The sequence below is a fragment of the Bubalus bubalis genome, chromosome 6 (genome assembly GCF_019923935.1).
Source record: "Bubalus bubalis isolate 160015118507 breed Murrah chromosome 6, NDDB_SH_1, whole genome shotgun sequence".
In the NCBI taxonomy this organism is placed as follows: Eukaryota; Metazoa; Chordata; class Mammalia; order Artiodactyla; family Bovidae; genus Bubalus; species Bubalus bubalis.
The window spans coordinates 110,321,154-110,342,660 of NC_059162.1; the positions used below are offsets into that span (position 1 = coordinate 110,321,154).

Sequence of the window (21,507 nt, forward strand, 5' to 3'; positions counted from 1 at the left end):
AATAATTGTGTCCAGATTTAGAAGTTAGCTTAAGGCTGGTATTATTGAAGACTGTAGAAATTCACTTCACTGCCTTCTGGTTAATGTAAACTTGATGTATCTTCCTTTTATCCTTCTGGTTCTCAGTTTGCAAATTCCTCTCTGCCCGTGACTTTGGAGAACGATGGGGAAGCTACTGTAAGATGTGCAGTTATTGTTCACAGACATCCCCTAATTTGGTAGAAAATCGACTGGAGGGCAAGTTGGAAGAGTTCTGTTGTGAAGATTGCATGACCAAATTTACTGTTCTGTTTTATCAGGTAAGTATGATATAGCTCTTTGACTTTCTGAAGTTGGTACAGTTATTTTCTATTTAAAATATATTCAGATTACAGTTATTTTCTATTTAAAATATATTCAGATTATGTGAAGAGAAATTGGTTGTTCAGAACTAGGTAAATAAATAAATTATGGGCTGTGGGCTCCTAAAACAAAATTCAGTTGACTACAAACATGAAATCTTTGGGGTCAAGAAGATAGGATTTTTGGAGATTTAATTGTTGTTTGGGGAACTGTTCCTTTTATTTTTTGCTTTCTTGTAAGGCACACGGATCTTATTTATAACTTTTAGTTCTTTGTAGTTGAAATTTTACACAGTTATGTTGCCTTAAGTGGCTCTCTCATTCAGAAGTGGTTCTGAGGAACTTGAAGTGAGCCTTTGCTCTCACTTCATGAGTTAAATGACTCTGACCTCCCTACCCTTCATCTACCTTCTTTTTTTAAAATTACTTTTTTGAAAGCCTAACAACAAAAGCTGCAATTTAACCACTAATACATGTCTGGTGCTTCATAAATATTATTTCATTTAATTTTCACCACATTCCTTGGTGGCTCAGATGGTAAAAGAATGTGCCTACAGTGTAGGAGATGTAAGTTTGATCCCTGGGTCAGGAAGATCCCTGGAGAAGGAAATGGCTACCCACTCCAGTTTTCTTGCCTGGAGAATCCCATGGACAGAAGAGCCTGGTGGGCTATAGCCCATCAGGTTGCAAAGAGTTGGACACGACTAAGTGACTAACACTTTCACAATCCTAAGAGATAAGGTATAGTATTGCTATTGTTAGGTTGTTCTGGTATTGCCTGTTTATAAATAAGGAAAAAGAGTTAGGTCCAGGGAGGTTATGTAATGTTCCCATCAAGAATCTGGTAGGAGAGGAACAGCACCTGTAACACTCCAGTAAAATCACCTGTTTACTTGTCTAGCTACCTAAAATATAGTTTTCTTTGAGAGAAGGTATGTCGTTTTCATAATTATATGACTAGGACCTATCTCAATGCTCAAGACGAAGGAAACCTAGTTAGATATTTTTTGAATGAATCAAAGTCTTTATGACTACAAAGCCCATATTCTTTCTTTTTTTTTTTAACTTATTTTATATTGGAGTATAGCTGATTAACAATGATGTATCAGTCCAGGTGCACAGCAGAGTGACCATAGCCCATATTCTTTATACTGCAGTAGGCTGCCTCTTGGAGAAGGCAGTGGCACCCCACTCCAGTACTCTTGCCTGCAAAATCCCATGGGCGGAGGAGCCTGGTAGGCTGCAGTCCATGGGGTTGCTGAGCGTCGGCATGACTGAGTGACTTCACTTTCACTTTTCACTTTCATCCATTGGAGAAGGCAATGGCAACCCACTCCAGTGTTCTTGCCTGGAGAATCCCAGGGACAGGGGAGCCTGGTGGGCTGCCGTCTGTGGGGTCGCACAGAGTCAGACACGACTGACGTGACTTAGCAGCAGCAGCAGGCTGCCTCTTAACCTTAAAAAAAAAAAAGCCAAAAAAGCCTATCTTTTGATTCCTTCACCAGTAATTTTGAAAACAGGAGATCAATTTTTATATCCTCTCAGTTGAGGGCATCTATATAAAATGAATAGTGTATATATTTTTGACTACAATATCTTGAGGTAGGAACCTTACATTTTGTGATCTCAACTGACTCATACATTCTGTTTTCATAGTTCCTTCTAGTTTTATGATTAGTGTTATGTTTTCATTATTTTATAGTTTTCAGCCTATCCTGTTTCACATTTCTTTCTCAGATGGCCAAGTGTGATGGTTGTAAACGACAGGGAAAGCTAAGTGAGTCCATAAAATGGCGAGGAAACATCAAACATTTCTGTAACCTATTTTGTGTCTTGGAGTTTTGTCATCGTCAGCAAATTATGAATGACCCTTTTTCACAAAATAAAGGTAAAATTAAACTTGGTTAATGGGATCTTTCTGTCAGTGCTAAGTTACTGTCAGCACTCAAAGTTGTAAATAATATAATAAAATTTCACTGCATTCAGATAGCCTAAATTTACTTAAATTTTCCTTTAAGAATCCTTAAAGATTGCCCTAGTGGGCAAATTAATCTTGATGCTTTTTGTTTTCAAAATCAAACATACCAAGGAATCAATAAATACATAAGCAATAATTTTCTAGAAATATTAGATTTGTTTGCTTTTGATTGAATTTATCTGTATATAAATAACTTACACTAAGTGATATGTTGCTATTCAGTTAATAAAGCAGAAATAAAAATAGAAATCAGGGCAAACAAAGGAAGAGGATATGTTAATATAGTGGCTGTTACTGGTATGAGATTTGATTCAGAGCTCGCTTGTAGCCAAGGGAAAAAGAACAACACATTAATTATATCAGAAAAAATAAAGTAGACCAGTTCTTCATGGGTAGCAAAGTTTTTCCTGGCTAAGAATAAAATAATTTTGCAAGTAGGACAGCTAATGTGGTCAAAATATCCAGATGAATAGAAATGTGGCATGTTCTGAAAGTAGCTCTCTGAAGTAGCACTTCTCTGAGTTAGGCTAAAAACATTTGATGTTATGTTCTCTTATCAAAGCCTGGAGTGCTCCTGAATTGACACGATTCACATGCTCTGGCTTTATGGTCTAGCCTTTGTCTACTTTTGCAATCTTATTAATCATCACCTTGACCACATATGCCTTGTGCTAATCTTTTGTGTTATCATCCATTCCCTAAGACCAGTCCGGGTAATGGTGGAATTTTCATTCTATAATGTGGGTTAACAAAATCAGTGTTCTTATGTGGATGAAGAGCTACGTCACCAACTTATTTATAAAAATTATCAGGTTAAATTTTTATTTGAATCAAGCTTTCGGTGTAGAAATTTTAACATTCACTAATGGAAAAGTCCAGTCAATCCTGAAGCCGATAACTGTATTTTTATGCATTAAGTATTTGAAGTTTCTAATTTTAGAGAATTAGGCACCCTTTAAGTCCCAGTGAACACTAAACAGGATCACCCAACCCAACATTCAGTTCAGTTCAGTTCAGTTCAGTTGCTCAATCGTGTCCAACTCTTTGCGACCCCATGGACTGCAGCACACCAGGCCTCCCTGTCCATCACCAACACCCAGAGTTTACTCAGACTCATGTCCATTGAGCCGGTTATGCTATCCAACCATCTCATCCTGTCTTCCCCTTCTCCTCCCGCCTACAATCTTTTCCAGCATCAAGGTGTTTTCAAATGAGTCAGTTCTTCGCATCAGGTGGCCACAGTATTGGAGTTTCAGTTTCAACATCAGTTCTTTCAATGAATATTCAGGACTGATTTCCTTTAGGATGGACTGGTTGGATCTCCTGCCCATCCAAGGGACTCTCAAGAGTCTTCTCCAACACCACAGTTCAAAAGCATCAATTCTTCGGTGCTCAGCTTTCTTTATAGTCCGACTATCATATCCATATATGACCACTGGAAAAACCATAGCCTTGACTAGACGGACCTTTGTTGACAAAGTAATGTCTGTGCTTTTTAATATGCTGTCTAGGTTGGTCATAACTTTTCCTCCAGGGAATAAGCGTCTTTTAATTTCATGGCTGCGGTCACCATCCGCAGTGATTTTGGAGCCCCCCAAAATAAAGTCTGCTGCTGTTTGCATTGTCTCCCCATCTATTTGCCATGAAGTGATGGGACCTGAGGCCATGATCTTACTTTTTTGAATGTTGAGCTTTAAGCCAACTTTTTTACTTTCCTCTTTCACTTTCATCAACAGGCTCTTTAGTTCTTCTTTGCTTTCTGCCATAAAGGTGGTGTCATCTGCATATCTAAGGTTATTAATGTTTCTGCCGGCAGTCTTGATTCCAGCTTGTGCTTCATCCAGCCCAGCCTTTCACATGATGTACTCTGCGTATATGTTAAATAAGCAGGGTGACAGTATACAGCCTTGACGTACTCCTTTTCCTATTTGGAACCAGTCTGTTGTTCCATGTCCAGTTCTAACTGTTGCTTCCTGACCTGCATACAGATTTCTTAAGAGTTTTTTCACAGTTTGTGGTGATCCACACAGTCAAAGGCTTTGGCATAGTCAATAAAGCAGAAATACATATTTTTCTGGAACTCTTTTGCTTTTTCGATGATCCAGTGGATGTTGGCATTTTGATCTCTGGCTCCTCTGCCTTTTCTAAAACCAGCTTGAACATCTGCAGGTTCATGGTTCACGTATTGTTGAAGCCTGGCTTGGAGAATTTTGAGGATTACTTTACTAGCATGTGAGATAAGTGCAATTGTGCGGTAGTTTGAGCATTCTTTGGTATTGCCTTTCTTTGGGAAACCCAACGTTATGCAGTTATATATTTGTATTGCCTTGAAACTTAGTTGTTAAATAGAGTTTTTTTAATGTGTGCATGTGATCCTTTTGTCTTACCTTTTTGTTTATTTTAATCAGTAAATATTTCTAAGGCACACATTGCTTCAGTGGCGCTCCCTGCTGCAAGGACAAATACAACACCAGTTATAACCAATGTGGTGTCATTGGCAAAAATATCTCCTGCCCAGTCCACAGGGAGTGGTGTTTTAAAAGGTATGACGTGAAGTAAAGGCATTTGGGTAAACTGTAGAGGTTTTTTCCTAGTGTAAATAGCACTTACTGGTAATACTCACATGTACATTTATATGAAGAAACATGCCCCTCTGTCCGTGAGGGAAGTGGGTAGCAAGCAGGGTGGCGTGCATAGAGAAGGAAGTGGTATGTATAATTTATTTTTTAAGGAATCCCAATGATTTAATATAGCTGCCTTTAACATCAGAGATTCTAACACAGTATGTTGGGATTGGGGCCCAGGAATCCCTTGCCTTTACCAAGCACCCCAGGTGATATTGATGCCAAATTTCCCTGTACTATTTTTTGAGAAATTCTGGACTAGACTCTAGACCACCTTAGAGAGAGGAAAGTAACCTCTTGGTTTCAGTGTTTACTTGTGTATATTCTAGGGATAATAATGTATGTTTTAATTTATAACAGGTGCAGTTGTTACTAAAGAGGCAACAAAGATCATTGAAAATGTAAGTTTTATTAATTATCTTCCTGATTAATGTTCCTTGGGTTTAGTTTCATTTTGATATATAGCTTCTAATGTATGTCTGAGTATATTTCTATTTGCTACTTAGTTGTTTTAAAAAGTGGAGTAATATACTATGTACTAATTTTTGTTTTTGAATTTTAAAGTTAGATCGTTAATAAGAATGCATTTCTGACTTGTTTTACTGTTTGTCTTCTGGTTCCTTAGTTTCTTTAAATACTTGTTAATTCCATCTGGCTGCTTATTTTTCTCTTACTACTTTCAAGTATTTTTCTTTAAGACTAGAAGGTTCTGGAAAAGTTCACTGTATTGTTTTATGCATCTTTGGATTATGTGAAGCTGAAAATAGTGCAAAGTAAAATAATATTTAAATTCTTTATTGTGAAACTTCCCAAAATTTAAAAAAAAAATTTAAAGAAATGCGTAATTTCAAATCGCGCACCTGAGAGAGTTGCGGACTATGTCACTGTCTTACGTCAGCATCACTTTAGCAGGAAAACAAAATTCCTATCATCCTTTATCAATATCACACAAAACTTAATGTGTCAGATCTTGGGTTAATGTTTTCGTTACTGTGTTGCTTTCTTAATATTTGCTCTTGATACAATTAAAAGTCTTAAAAAATGTCAGATAACAGTGTGATTCAGGTTCATTAAGTGGTAGTGCTGTACTAAAAAGTGTGCCCCAAATTCAATAAATTTGGAGAAGTTAGATGTGATAAAACTCTGTGAAGAAGGCTAGACCATTGCTATGATATCTCATGCTGTTAATTTAGGAGAGTGCACCCTGCAGGGTCTTAGAGATAATGTTCAAAAAACCCCAAAGTGGTTTTAGAGCAGATACACCCTTTAGTTCACGAAATTATCTTGTAACCAAGCAAGGATGATGGAATAAATTGAAAAAGTCCTGGCAACACAGGTGTAAGATCAATGCTTCCATAATGTGCCCCTAAGGCCGAGCCCTCATCTGTGCTAAGACATGAAGTATGTTTGATGGTTTGAAAGGAGGTGACACTGAGACAAAAAGGTTCACTACAAGTCACGGCTGGCTTCTCAAGTTTAAAGCCCACCAAGGTTTTAAGAATATAAAAATGAGCAGGCAAGCTATATCTGCTAGCGCTGAAGTTATCAAAACATTTCAGCTTTCAGTCAGTCAGTCAGTTTAGTCGCTCAGTCGTGTCCGACTCTGCGACCCCATGGACTGCAGCATGCCAGGCTTCCCTGTCCATCACCAACTCCCAGAGTTTACTCAGACTCATGTCCATTGAGTTGGTGATGCCATCCAACCATCTCACCCTCTGTCGTCCCCTTCTCCTCTTGCCTTCAATCTTTCCCAGCATCAGTGTCTTTTCCAATGAGTCAGTTCTTTGCATCAGGTGGCCAGACTATTGGCGTTTCAGCTTCAGCATCAGTCCTTCCAATGAATATTCAGGACTGATTTCCTTTAGGATGGACTGTTTATTTCAGCTTTACCAGAATTTAAAGAGTCTTTAACTTGGAAGACAACATAACATCTGCTAATAAAGAAGCTTTTAAAATGGCAAAGAAGGTAAATTTGTGCAAGGTTGTTGAAAGGGATGTTGAGATTTTGCTTCGGTTTTTTCCCAGGGATTAATAAAGGAGGACTTGCTAGAATTAGAAAAACAAAGGTAATAGGAAGAGGGCCCCAGCAATTAGCCTGGGTCTTCAGCGCATCAACTAGCAATGAAGCGACTGGCATAGACTTTTGACCATATTTCAGCAACAGTTGCTGGTTTTGAAGATGATCCATATGTGGATTGCACTTCCATGGTGGTGAAGTGAATGATGGACAAGTGTCTTTGCATATGAAGAAATCCTCAGTGGGGAAAAAAAGAGAGACAACCCAAACCATGTTAGATTCATTAGCTTCATTCTTTAGCAGAAGTCTTCCAGGAAATCAGACCAGCCTTCACCATAATGTGGAGAGAGAGTTTATCCTACTTAATTTGATATCTCTTAACTCCCTAACCTTTTATTAAGGTTGTTGGAAGAGGATAATGATAACACTAGTTAATTATTTTTAGGCAGTATACCACATTAGTTAATGAACTGTCATTAAGTTAATTTCATATTTATATGTATATTATGTATTGTACTTTAAATTATTTTAAAATTACATGATTAATAAATCACTGTTATAGAATTAATAATTTTATGAACTGCTTAATTATATAATGAATTATTAATGTATTGTGCCTTAAATTAATGTGTATTGTTATGAAATAAGTATTGTTATGTATTATGTTATATATTATGAAAATATTCTATATTATAAGTTTATATTCTGTGATAATGCATCCTTCCTCTATATGTATGGGACAATTAGTCTTAAATTATGTTGGTTTTGAATTATTCAGGAGCATCTCTCTCATATTAAATGTGACTGCCCTACATATGTTTTCCCTATATGTAGTACTTCTGTAATTCAACCAGTCATTTAAACTGTCTTACAGAATAGTTCTGATTAATATTTTCAGTTTAGTCTATAAAAAGTATAATAATAAATAATGTAGTATTTTTATGATTTTAAAAAAAGAAAACCAGACTGTTTTAGAATCTTTTTCTTTGTTTCCTGGATTCCTTCAGGTTATTTAAGTGGTCCTAAATTTGGGGGAAAGGTGAGGTACTGGGAAGTGCAAAGAAGAAAACATCCTGCAAATGTCAGCAAACTTCTATAAAGGTCTAGAGAGTAAATTAGACTTTGCAGGCCATGCAGTCTCTGTTGCAACTCCTTACTTCTGCCACTGTAGTGCAGAAGTAGCCATCGACAATACCTGAGTGAGTGAGTGGCTCTGTTCTAGTAAAACTTTAAAACACAAATGATGGGCCGATGAACCAAGCTTTGCCAACTCCGTGTTCTACAGTATTCCCTCCATCCATAATTAACCATTGATAGATTTGGCTTATTTGCTCACACTTTTTTCTTTTCTTACCCTCCCTGTTTAAAAAATGAATCACTGCCCCCAGTCCTTTTTCACATCCCTAGAGGCAGCTACTGTTGCGAATTCGGTGTGTGTCCTTTCAGACCATTTTTAATCTTTCACGTTCATATATACACATCCATGGAAAATAATTTATTTTTTAAAATATCCATCTGATTGTTAATAGATTCGGTACATTTCTGCTGCTGCTGATAATATTGTATATTTTGTTGTTCAATTGCTGGGTTGTGGTCTGACTCTTTGCACCCCATGAACTGCAGCATGCCAGGCTCCTCTCTCCTCTGCTATTGCCCAGAGTTTGCTCAAATGCAGGTGCATTGAGTCGGTGATGCTGTCTAACCTCTGCTGCCCGCTTCTCCTTTTGCCTTCAATCTTTCTTAGCATCAGTGTCTTTTCCAGTGAGTCGGCTCTTCGCATCAGGTGGTGAAAGTATTGGAGCTTCAGCTTCAGCAAAATTTCTTCCAGTGAATATTCAGGGTTGATTTCCTTTAGGATTGACTGGTTTGATCTCCTACATTGCATGTAGATACCACATTTTATTTATCTATTGCCCTGTTGATAAACATATGTTGCTTCACTATCAAAAATCTCTGCTGCAGTGAATGAACATTCTCGTATATGTCTTCTTGTGCGTGTGTACAGGTGTGTTTGTCTAGTGTAGACATGGAAGGGTGGAATTTTGAGGACAAAGTGTATTTGCATTTTTAGTTTTCAAATTGCCCTGTTGAGTGGGTGTTCCAGTTTTTATTTCCACCGGCAGTTTATGTTTGTACTCATTTCCTACAGCCTTAGTATCATTTTATGTTTTCAGATTTAAACTTTTTTTTTGCCAGTCTTCCATAATATCTTATTGTTTTATTTTGTATGTCACTGATTACTAGTGAGTTTGCTTATATTTCTGTTTCTGAACATTTGACTTTTCTTTGAATTTCCTGTTTTTAATTATTCCCCGTTTTTGTATTTGTCTTTTTTCTTATGGATTTCTTTATTCTGGATTTGTCTTCCTTTCTACTCATCATTTTTATCAACACAAAAACATGTGGTATTATTTCCTACCTGAAAAAAATCCTTCTTTAATACCATGGCCTTTCAGTTACTATCCCATTTTTCTGCTTTCCATTTTGGAAAAAAATCCTTTAAGGGTGGCCTCTGCTTGTTGCATCATTTTTTTAATCTTGTTTTCCTTCCTTAGCTCACTCTAGTCAGGCTTTTATCTGTACCACTCTGCTGAAATATTTCTTGTCAAGATCTCCATCAGTCTTTATTTTGCCAAATCTAGTAGTCCATTTTCAGTTCTCATTCTCCTCATGCTTTCAGTAACATTTGATACAGTTGATCTCTCTTTCCTTCCTTGAAATACCTTCAACTTCTAGGTCATCATACTTATCCTTTTTGTCAATCTTCACATTTCTTTTTAGGGGACTCATACAGTCCTCTGATTTTAAACCACCTGGATGGTAGCTGATTACCAAACTTACTTCTCTTGCCTTGACGTCTGAGCTCGAGGTTCACGTATCCATCCAACTGTCTGCGTGACATCTACTCTTAGATGATGAATAGCCATCTCAGGTAAAGCCGAGTCCTTTTATTTCCTGCACACTTGCTCTGCAGTGTTCCTCACTTCTTATCACTCCTGGGGCCGTCTTAGTCTGAGCCACCACCATCTTTCTTCTGTATTACTGCGCTGACCTCCTGCTTGTCTTTCTCCTTCCATTCTTGCCATTTGCAGTTTTTTTCCTCCACAGTGTTACCAGAATGATCATTTTAAAACACAAATCAGATTGTCACTCTGATGCTTTAAAAACCTTCAACGAAATTCTGAAAAAGAAGAATAAAGAAGGGGAAGAGCTAGTTCCCCAAATTATAACTACAAATTAAAAAAAAAAGTTTACCAAAAAAAAAAAAAAAAAAAGTTTAAAAAATTTTATTAGCATATTGTTGATGTACAGTGCTGTGGTAGTTTTAGATGTGAAGTGAATCATTTATACAACAGATTTTATAGAGCTACATAGTTGAAACAACAGGAAGCCATGGATAGACAGTTAATAGAAAAGAAGTCCAGAAATAGACCTAAATATATATAAATATATATATTTATATTTATAAATATATATACTATATATATATTTAATAAATTTTTTATTTAATAATTTATTTTAAAATTATATATAATTATAAATATTGTAGAAATATTATATATATTATATATAAATCTGGAGAAGGAAATGGCAACCCACTCCAATTTTTTTGCCTAGAGAATCCTGTGGACAGAGGAGCCTGGGGGCTGCTGTCCCTAGGGTTGCAGAGTCGGACATGACTGAAGCGACTTAGCATGCATGCATGCATGCATAAATATATATTATATATATAATTATATAAAATTATATATATAATATATATGTAAATATATATGTATGTGTATATATATATACACACATACACACGACTTTAGAAATAATAAAGGTGGCCGTTCACATCATTAGGAGAAATCTAGATTATTCAATAAACAGTGTTGTGACAACTGAGTGGACATATGGAAGAAAATACCATAGGATTTCTACCTCCTAAGTTAAACCAAAATGATGCCCAGATGGAGAAAAGTTTCAAGTTTAAAAAATAATGAAAATATTAGGAAAAAGTATAGGAAAGAATTTTAATGCAGAAGTAGGGAAAGTCTCTCTAAATATGTCACAGAACCCAAAAGCCATAAAAGATTTGTGAGGAAAATTCAACTACATTTCAAAGTCAAGACACATGAGAAAAATGAAGAAGTTGCAATTTATGTTGTAGAAGGCTATTTTTTCCCATATGTAAAGAGTTTCTGTGAGTCAGTCAGAAGACCCAGCACCCATTAGGAACATGGGTAAGAGTATGATCCATAATTTTACAGACTTGGAAATAAAAATAGTTCTTAAACATACACAAACATAATTCAGCTTCAAGATTAGAGAAATGCTATTTAGAACTATAGTTTTATCAGATGGCAAAGATAAAAATGCCAATAGCAGTTGGTAAAACTGCTACAGAGGGCAGCTTAGTAAAACCTGTTAAAATTTAAAATGTAAGTACTCTTTTACCCAGGAACTCCAATTTTAAGAATTTACCCTTCAGATATATTGTGCACATGTATGAAATGATGTACAAGGATAACAGTTGCAGTATTGTTTGCAGTAGGAAAAGCCTGTAAACATCCTGGTTGTTTCATCGGTGATCAGGGCTGTTGTGAGTTCATCCTGAGATATTGTATAAATTAGAAAAAAAAAAAATAGCCCTAGATAGAGACTCTGAAATGCATCCTCTCCAATCCCACACTTAGTCACATGGCCTGGCAAGTGGAGTCCCTTGCACGCATACACAGCTGCTCTGTTCAGACTGTAGTTAAATATACCATATCCCATGCAGTGGAATATCATGCAGTTAAAAAGAATGTGGTGGTCTTTATGTACAGACACAAAGCAGTCTTATATATGTTTTGTGCCTGTACGTTTGTATGGAATACCTCTGAAAGGCAGCCAGTAACGAGACAGCAGTGATTACCTCTGAGGAGAACTGAAAGACTGGGAGAGAATTTTAACAGGGAGAATTATTTTTTTCATTATTTGCTATTTGAATTTTTGGATTTGTCCCATATTATACTGCCCATTAAAAAACATGCATAGAATTAAAAGATAAAGGAAAACCAGGAAAAGGATATGAATAGACAGTTCACAGAAGAGGAAATATAAATAATGCTTAAACATGAAAAATATCTAACCATACTACTATTACATAATTTCTCACTTGTTGAGAAACAGCAAAAAAGTTTGATGATGTTTAACAGTATTGGGAAACAGGCAGGCTCCTTTACATTGTAATATACAGATTTTCATATACTTTGACCCACCAAATAGCACTTACACGACCTTATTCTAGTCAGCACGCCGGCGGTCCTGCGGATCTGTCTCTTGTTTCAATAGGGTCTAGCTGGAATAGACCCAGGGAAGCCTCTTCTTGCAGCCTCTGACCACCCTCCAACCTCTTTTCCAGTCCTAACCTTCAGAACCATCTTCTCAGCTATCCACCGTCTCCAGGACCAGCCAGCATTGTCTTTATTACCACCAGTCAATCAAGAACTCCCAGATTAATCAGAATTATTCCACCAAGGTGGAGGCCAGCATGAAACACATGGTCAACCTGCATCTGAAGGCCTCCCACACGTACTGCTCTCTGCACATCCATTTCCACCATAGCACTGTGGCTCTGGAGAATGTGGGCCACTTCTCCTGAGAGTTGGTCTCTTGAAGATACAAACCTGGTGCAGTGGCTGTGCAGAAGCTGTCCCAAGATGAGTGAGGTAGAACCCTAGACACTGTGGACACTGCTGTGGTCATGGAGAAGAACCTAAACCAAGCCCTTTTGGGTCTTCATACCCTGGTTCTGCCTGTGCAGACCTCCGGCTCTGTGACGTCCTGGAGAATCACTTCACAGATGAGGAGGTGAAACTCAGCAAGAAGTTGGGCATCCACCTGACAGATTGGCTGCCGTTGGGCCGGCAGGTGTCCCTTTGAGGGGTCAACCTCAACTCCAGAAGGGCTCAGAGCCTCTGGCCCAGCTGCCACTTGCATCCCCCAGGTGTCAGGACTTCTGCCTGAACATCTTCCTAAAGCCACTAGGCAGCTTTTTAATGACCCAGGAGTCCTCTCCCAAGCCATGGACCAAATGGAGACAGTAAAGGTTTTGCAGGAAAAGAGAAAAGACCTTAGTCTATAGATATACTAGCACATGCAGAATCAATTTGTATGTAAGGATATTTATTTGTTTATAGTAGCAAAAGATTTGTAACATTTAATGTTCAGCAGCAGGGACTTTTCAAATTACATATAGTGCATTCAGTGTATAAAAGTGTTAACAGGCAGCTTTGTTTAAAGTTATATGAAAATACCTCCAAGATAGTTAGCTAAGTGGCAAAGCAAGGTGCTGACCTTGCTGATAATATGCTACCATGTGTAAAGGCTGAGTGCTGAAGAATTGATGCTTTTGAACTGTGGTGCTGGAGAAGACTCTTGAGAGTCCCTTGGACAGCAAGTCAGTCCTAAAGGAAATCAATCCTGAATATTCATTGGAAGGACTGATGTTGAAGCTGAAACTTCAATACTTTGGCCACCTGATATGAAGAGCCTACTTATTGGAAAAGACCCTGATGCTGGGAAAAATTGAGGGCAGGAGAAGGTGGCAGCAGAGGATGAGATGTTGGATGGCATCATCAACTCAATGGTCATGAGTTTGAGCAAACTCCAGGAGATAGTGAAGGATAGGCCAGCCTGGCTTGCTGCAGTCCATGGCGTCACAAAGAGTTGGACACGACTGAGCAACTGAACAACAACATCATGTGTAATCAGAAGCAACTTAATTATATAGCCCATCTCTAGAAGGATGTATAAGAGACTGAAAACACTGTGTTCAAGACTGAGTTTGGATACATGGCACACAGTTGTAGAAAACTTACTTTTCACGCATATACTTTATGAATGACTACATCATTTCAAAATTATTGCATCTAACATCTATTGTGGCTTTCCCTGGTGGCTCAGACAGTAAAGCTCCTGCCTGCAATGCCGGAGACCCATGTTCAATCCCTGGGTTGGGAAGATCCCCTGGAGAAGGAAATGGCAACCCACTGTAGTACTCTTGCCTGGAAAATCTCATGGACAGTGGAGCCTGGTAGGTTACAGTCCATGGGGTCACAAAGAGTTGGACATGACTGAGCGACTTCACTTTATTTTCTTTCAATATCTATTTAAAAAGTAAGTTTAAATAACAGTCTTCCCCTTATCTGTGGGGAATATGTTGCAAAACCCTCAGTGGATGCCTGAAACTATGGATAGTACCAAACCCAATATATACACTAATTTTTTTCCTGTACATACACATCTATGATAAAGTTTAATTTATAACTTAGGCAGAGTAAGAGATGAACAATAATAGCAATAACAGAACAGTTATAACAGTATACTATCATGAAAGTTATATGAACGTGGTCTCTGTCTCAAAATACCTTATTGTACTGTATCACCATTGTTGTGGTGATATGAGATGATTGAGGTGAAGTACGTAGGCATTGTGATGAAGTGTTACGCTTTTCCCTTTGCACTTGAAGGATGTACTTTAGGACTTCTCTTTGGCGTATCTGAATTCTCTTTGGCGTATCTGAATTGCTGCTCTTGTGTTTGGGGATGCCATTATCAAATACAATAAGAGTTAGGCTGTGCTGTGCTCAGTCACTTCAGTCATGTCTGACTCTGTGACCCCATGGACTGTAGCCCACCAGGCTCCTCTGTCCACAGGATTCTCCAGGCAAGACTGGAAGTGGGTTGCCATGGCCTTCTCCAGAGGATCTTCCTGACCCAGGGATTGAACTTGAGTCTCTTGTGTCTCCTGCATTGTAGGCAGATTCTTTACCCACTGAGCTATCTGGGAACCTAAATACAGTAACAGTCACTTGACCACAAGCACTGTGATACCACGGCAATCATTTGACATCCTTGATGGCTGAAAGTGGAAAAAATAGTGGAAGTGTTAATTGCTTCAGTCATGTCTGACTATGAGATCCCATGGACTGTAGCCTGCCAGGTTCCTCTGTCCATGGATTGTCCAGGCAAGAATACTGGAGTGCGTAGCCACTCCCTTCTCCAGGGACTCTTCCCAGCCCAGGGTTCAAACCCAGGTCTCCTGCATTGCAGGTGGATTCTTTACTGTCTGAACCACCAGGGCTACGAAACGACTAATGGGCAGGATATGCCGGACAAAGGAATGGTTCACTTCCTCTTCAGGACAGAACGGGACAGCAGGAGATTTTATCGTGCTCCCCAGAATGGTGCACAGTTCCATAACGTAAACTTGTGAATTGTGTATTTCTGGAGTTTTCCATTTAATACTGTATTTTCAGACTGCAGTTGACCATGGGTAACTGAAACCAAGGAAGCAAAACTGCAGACGAGGAGGGACTGCTGTGTACCGTTGGTGGTTTCCCATCACTCTTAAAATACAATCCTAATTTTCTGGCTTTTGTTTTTAAATTAAGACCTTCCAGGGCTAAGAACAGTGCCTGGCTTGTAGTAAACATTCAGTAAATGTTTACTGAATGAAAGAACATGTTTTAAATACATTCGCCCATTCTGTTGTTTGTCCTTTAACTTGAAAGGCCATTGTTTGCAAAAGTTTAAAATTTCAAGGTAGTCAATTGTATCAGCCTTTTCTGCTTGTAGTCTTTCAAGTTTTATTTAAGAATACTTTCTCTGTTGTTGTTGTTCAGTCGCTAAGTCGTGTCTGACTCTGCGATCCCTTGGACTGCAGCATACCAGGCTCGCCTGTCCTTCACTATCTCCTGGAGTTTGCTCAGATCCACGTTTAGTGAGTCGGTGATGCTAGCTGACCGTCTCATCCTCTGCTGCTCTCTTCTCCTTTTGCCTTCAGTCTTTCCCAGCATTAGGGTCTTTTCCAGTGAGTCCTCTCTTATCAGATGGACGAAGTATTGGAGCTTCAGCTTTAGCATCAGTCCTTCCAATGAATGTTCAGGACTGTGCTTTAGGATTGACTGGTTTGAACTCCTTGCTGTCCAAGGGACTCTCAAGAGTCTTCTCCAGCATTATAATTCAAAAGCATCAATTCTTTGGCGCTCAGCATTCTTTATGGTCCAACTCTAACGTCTGTACATGACTACTGGAAAAACCATAGCTTTGACTATACGGACCTTTGTTGGCAAAGTGGTATCTCTGCTTTTTAATGTACTGTCTAGGTTTGCCCTAGCTTTTCTTCCAAGGAGCAAGTGTCTTTTAATTTCGTGGCTGCAGTCACCATCTGCAGTGGCTTTGGAGCCCATGAACATAAAATCTGCCACTGTTTCCACTCTTTCCCCTTCTGTTTCCCATGAAGTGATGGAAACAGATGCACTGATCTTTAGTTTTTTGAATATTGAATTTTATGCCAGCTTTTTCACTTTGCTCTTTCACCCTTATCAAGAGGCTCTTTGGTTCCTCTTCACTTTCTACCATCTAGTATCATCTGCATCTCTGAGGTTGTTGATATTTCTCCAGGCAGTCTTGATTCCAGCTTGTGATTGATCCAGCCTGGCATTTGGCATGATGTACTCTGTGTGCATGCACGCTACGTCACTTCAGTCATGTCCAACTCTTTTGGACCCTATGGACTGTAGCCCACCAGGCTCCTCTGTCCATGGGACCCTCCAGGCAAGGATAATGGAGTGGGTTACCATGCCCTCCTCCAGGGATCTTCCTGACCCAGGGATTGAGCCTGGATCTCTTATTTCTCCTGCATTGGCAGGCGGGTTCTTTACTGCTAATGCCACCTGGGAAGCCCTATGTTCTTTTAAGTTAAATCAGCCTTGTCATACTCCTTTCCCAATTTTGAACCAGGCACAGAAGAAAGGGAAAGGAGAAAGAAGGCAAGGGAGAAAGGGAAAGATATACTGAATGTAGAGTTCCCGAGAATAGCAAGGAGAGATGAGAAGGCCTTCTTAGATGAATAGTATTTTCTCTGAGTTCTGGTTATTTGAAAATTCTCCATTAATTTTATTTATTTATTTATTTTTTGTATCCAAAACGTGTTTATTGGGATGGTTTCCTGTTCATCTTGACGCAGGGTACTTTTAGTGCTGCTTCCGTCTGAAAGAGCATCCTTCTGTAAGCCTTGCTTTTCCTCCTGTAGGCTGGCAGAGGACAGTAGAGCAGCCAACACACAAGACTACTGTTTGTGCATGGCTAAAGACGGTGGTGATTTTATAGCATCCTGAGCATTTTACATCCATGAAATAGGAATTGGGGCTCTGCACCAGGCGCTTCTTCTTGTGTTTCCTCTTCTCCTCTTCTGGAGAGCGATGAAGAAGATCCTTTGCGAGAGGCATGTTCTCGTGAGGAGGTCGTCACCGCCGGAAAGGCTCTCCATTAATTTTAAAGTTTTATTTTTTTGTGTGTTGAGGTCTTTAATCAATATGAAGTATTTTTTTGCATGTGGTCTGAAGTTTGATCCAGTTTTTCTGAATATCCAGTTGTCCTAATCTGCAGATTGTTTTCGTTGTACTTACTGTAGGCAGAGTACTTTTAAAAATCAGTAAATGGTACTGATACTGATTGAAGAATTAGTAATTAGTATATATTTTCCAAAGCAATTTTATTGTACCACTCTTTCAGAGAATTATATTTCTTTTTATATATATCACCTTTCGATCGATAGCAATTATAGTCAGTGAGAAGATACTAAAAAACAAAATCTCTCTTTGGTTTCTGAATTTGTTTTTAACTAGGGAAGTGTGCAGACAGATGCCATGAAACTTCTGTCTTCCCAGTCTTCAAAACTTTTAAAGAACAAAGCGTTATTGTGCAAACCTGTCACACAGACCAAGGCTACCTCTTGCAAACCACATACACAACACAAGGAGTGTCAGACAGGTACGTGTTGTGCTCTCCACACGTAGTAAGTGTGTTCTCTGTTTTGTGTGCTTGTTTTTGATTTTTTAAGAAAGAAAAGTCATGGAGAGTTTCTTAAATGTGAAAACATTAGTTCTTGGATCACTTACTTTGAACGTCTAATTTATTCCTTTTGTATTTATTGTCATTAACACTAATAACTACTAAATTGAATCCATATGTACCAAAGCGTTATGTGGACAATATCTTCTGAACAAGCATCTTCTGTACATGTGCATTGCTCTTGAGATGTACTGACAGGCTATTATAATTACTAAATACAAATTTAGTTAAAAGCCTTAGTGGATTAACCTTGGTTCTTTTTTAAACACTGAATTAATTTACTAAAAGTATAACTATATGTGTGAGGTATTGGTGATCAGGAAAATTATTTGAAAATGTTGTATACTCTTGCCCCAATCCATGTTAACTGCTTTTAATCCCACTACCTTTATATTTTCAGGTATTTTTATAGCCTATTCTGCCTAAAACATTTTTTTAACTTTTTATTTTATATTGGAGTTTATAACCAATTAACAATACTGTGATAATTTCAGGTGGACAGCAAAGGTACTCAGTCATAAATATACTGCTGAAAACTTTTTTTGCTATTTTTTTTTAATGATAATTTTACTTCACAGAATATACTATATTTAAAAGCTCACTCTGTCAACAACTAACCATGAGTTTTTATGTAGGATGTCTTTCTTTTGGTAGGAGTCAAGGAGAATTGTTTTCCTTCCTCAGTAAATCTAATTTGTTTTATATTCCTGTTAAAATGATACACTCTTTGTTTACCTGTATTTTATTTTAAATACACATCCACATATGGAAGGTAGTAAGGGATCTGTGGACGGCTACATATGTGGGTATGTGTGTGCTTATTACATATTTTGAATTTCTAGATTCTACTAGGATGTTTCCCATATACTGTTGTAAACTACTTTTTTACTTGACATTGCATGAAAACATTTCATATCAACATAAATTTAAATATATATTGAGATTCTTAATGGATGCATAGATCCCAATGTATATAACATACGGATATATATATAGCGTGTATCCATCCTCCTAAGGTTGAACATTAAGATTGCTGCTGGTTTTTTAGTGTTATAAACAGTATTGAGTTAAGGGTGTATAAGCATCTTTCTCCACTTGTATAATTATATCCTTAGGATAAATCCTAAGTAGTGGGATTACTGATTCAAAAGCTATCATAGATTGTTAAGGCATAGATTTTGATGTGTTACTGCAGAATTACCCTCCTGAAAAGTTATATCAATTTATGCTCCAGCCAGCAATGTTTGAGAGCATCCATTTCTCTGCACTTTGACACTGGGTATGAAACCCCTTTCCCCTCAACTTTAATTTTGAAAAATTCAAAATTTGGAGATTGAAAATACAGCACAATGAACACCCTTGGAAGAATATATGAATATACACAATGAATATACCCTTCATCTAGATTCACTCAATATTTTTTTCAACATTTTTTTTCTCCTCTTGCTCCCATCCCCACATCTTTTAAAAAGGAAAATAGTTTATTTTTAACTTGGTGTGTTCTGCAGACATCAGCCCTAATCCCACTCATGTATTGAATGCATGGCGTTGCTAGGACATGTACGACTGCCCTCAGCTTGATTACTAACTACTGTCAGTGACCAGGCTTTGAACAAACAGAGATTCAGCTAAAAGCTGAATTAAAAATGGCATCATGGAAGTATTATGGTTTGTGTTTAAACCTTAATTAATATGTGCTCTTGACAAATATAAATAGTAACAAAATGTAAATTTTAACTGCTTGGGGGATAAACATAAATTGCTTATTCTTGAAAATAACTGATTCAAATATTTCATTCAGATTTATCTATGCCTAATGAGAAAAATGATGTGGAACTTGATTCTCCACCTGCAAAGAAAAAAAGAATAGGTTTTTTCCAGACTTACGATGCGGAATATTTAAAAGTTGGTTTTATTATCTGTCCGGGATCAAAAGAAAGTTCACCGAGGCCACAGTGTGTCATCTGTGGAGAAATTTTATCCAGTGAAAACATGAAGCCAGCAAACCTTTCTCATCATTTGAAGACAAAGCATTCAGAATTAGAAAACAAACCAGTAGATTTTTTTGAAGAAAAATCTCTTGAAATGGAATGTCAAAACAGTGCTTTAAAAAAGTGTTTACTAGTTGAAAAGTCACTTGTTAAAGCTTCTTATTTAATTGCTTTCCAAATTGCTGCCAGCAAAAAGCCATTTTCCATTGCTGAAGAATTAATTAAACCATATTTAGTAGAAATGTGTTCAGAAGTTTTGGGTTCCAGTGCTGGAGACAAGATGAAAACCATTCCTCTTTCTAATAATACAATTGGACACAGGATTGATGAACTATCTGCAGACATTGAAGATCAGTTGATACAAAAAGTCAGAGAGTCAAAGTGGTTTGCCCTTCAGATAGATGAATCATCAGAAATCTCAAATACCACCCTTCTTTTGTGCTATATTCGTTTCATTGATTATGGTTGTAGTGATATAAAAGAAGAATTATTATGTTGCATTGAAATACCTTCCCAAATGACAGGTTTTGAAATATTTGAACTAATAAATAAATATATTGACAGTAAATCTCTGAATTGGAAGCATTGTGTTGGTCTCTGTACAGATGGGGCGGCAAGCATGACTGGTAGGTGTTCTGGTTTAAGGGCAAAAATTCAAGAAGTTGCCACGAATACAGTGGCATTTACACATTGTTTTATTCACCGTGAACATTTAGCAGCAGCAAAGTTGTCTCCATGCTTACATGAAATTCTTTTGCAGTCAGCACAAATTTTAAGCTTTATAAAGAGCAATGCGTTGAATTCACGAATGTTGACAGTTTTGTGTGAAGAGATGGGGTCTGAGCATGTGAATTTACCACTTCATGCTGAAGTGCGTTGGATATCAAGAGGAAGAATTTTAACAAGATTATTTGAATTACGACATGAAATTGAAATATTTTTAAATCAGAAGCATTCAGATTTGGCCAAGTATTTTTTTGATGAGGAATGGGTTGCAAAGGTGGCCTATTTATCAGATGTTTTTTCACTTATAAATGGATTAAATTTAAGTCTCCAAGGAACTATGACTACACTCTTCAATTTGTATAATAAAATCGATATGCTTAAGAAAAAGTTAAAAACGTGGTTGAAGCGCACACAAGAGAATGATTATGACATGTTCCCTTCATTTTCTGAATTCTCAAGCTCATCAGGCTTAAATATGAGCAGTATGGCAAGCATTATATTAGAGCACCTGGAAGGACTTTCTCAAATGCTCAATGATTGTTATCCACCAGAAGAAGACGTGCGTTCAGGAAATTTGTGGATAATTAATCCTTTTACAAATCACCAAAATAGTAATCTCACGGACTTTGAAGAAGAAAAATTAGCACAATTATCATCAGATTTAAGGTTACAATCAGTATTTAAATCAATGTCTGTAACTCAGTTTTGGATAAACGCAAAGGCAAGTTACCCAGAACTCCATGAAAAGGCGATGAGATTCTTATTACCTTTTTCAACTATTTATTTATGTGATGCTACCTTTTCAGCTTTGACTGAGTCAAAACAAAGGAATCTGTTGGTTTCTGGCCCTGCACTACGACTTGCTGTCACATCTTTAATTCCGAGGATAGAAAAATTGGTAAAGGAGAAAGAATAGTAATCTGCGTATTCCTTATTATCAAAG

The 21,507-nt window shown here is 37.6% G+C and overlaps 2 protein-coding genes across 6 annotated transcripts in view; one reads left to right on the forward strand and one right to left on the reverse strand.

Annotated features, from left to right (window-relative positions):
* ZMYM6 (zinc finger MYM-type containing 6) overlaps positions 1-13,418 on the forward strand; it is a 37,366-nt gene extending 23,948 nt beyond the window's left edge. Inside the window, exons 11-15 of one of the 5 annotated variants that reach the window (XM_025289135.2) lie at positions 127-299; positions 2,079-2,229; positions 4,728-4,862; positions 5,304-5,344; positions 12,350-13,416. In XM_025289135.2, the coding sequence (XP_025144920.2) occupies positions 127-299; positions 2,079-2,229; positions 4,728-4,862; positions 5,304-5,344; positions 12,350-12,355 (506 nt within the window). In that variant the 3' untranslated portion in view covers positions 12,356-13,416. Of the gene's footprint in view, positions 1-126; positions 300-2,078; positions 2,230-4,727; positions 4,863-5,303; positions 5,345-6,968; positions 7,437-12,349 lie in introns of those variants that run through there. The other 4 variants (XM_044945272.1, XM_044945274.1, XM_044945273.1 and 1 more) reach the window with 4 other exon arrangements.
* A 3,487-nt stretch (positions 13,419-16,905) lies between these two features.
* LOC112585726 (40S ribosomal protein S27) lies at positions 16,906-17,248 on the reverse strand. The gene has a single exon (XM_025289137.2). The coding sequence runs from the start codon at positions 17,220-17,222 to the stop codon at positions 16,968-16,970; it is 255 nt and encodes an 84-aa protein (XP_025144922.1). The 5' UTR covers positions 17,223-17,248; the 3' UTR covers positions 16,906-16,967.
* Between the last annotated feature and the right edge of the window lie 4,259 nt (positions 17,249-21,507).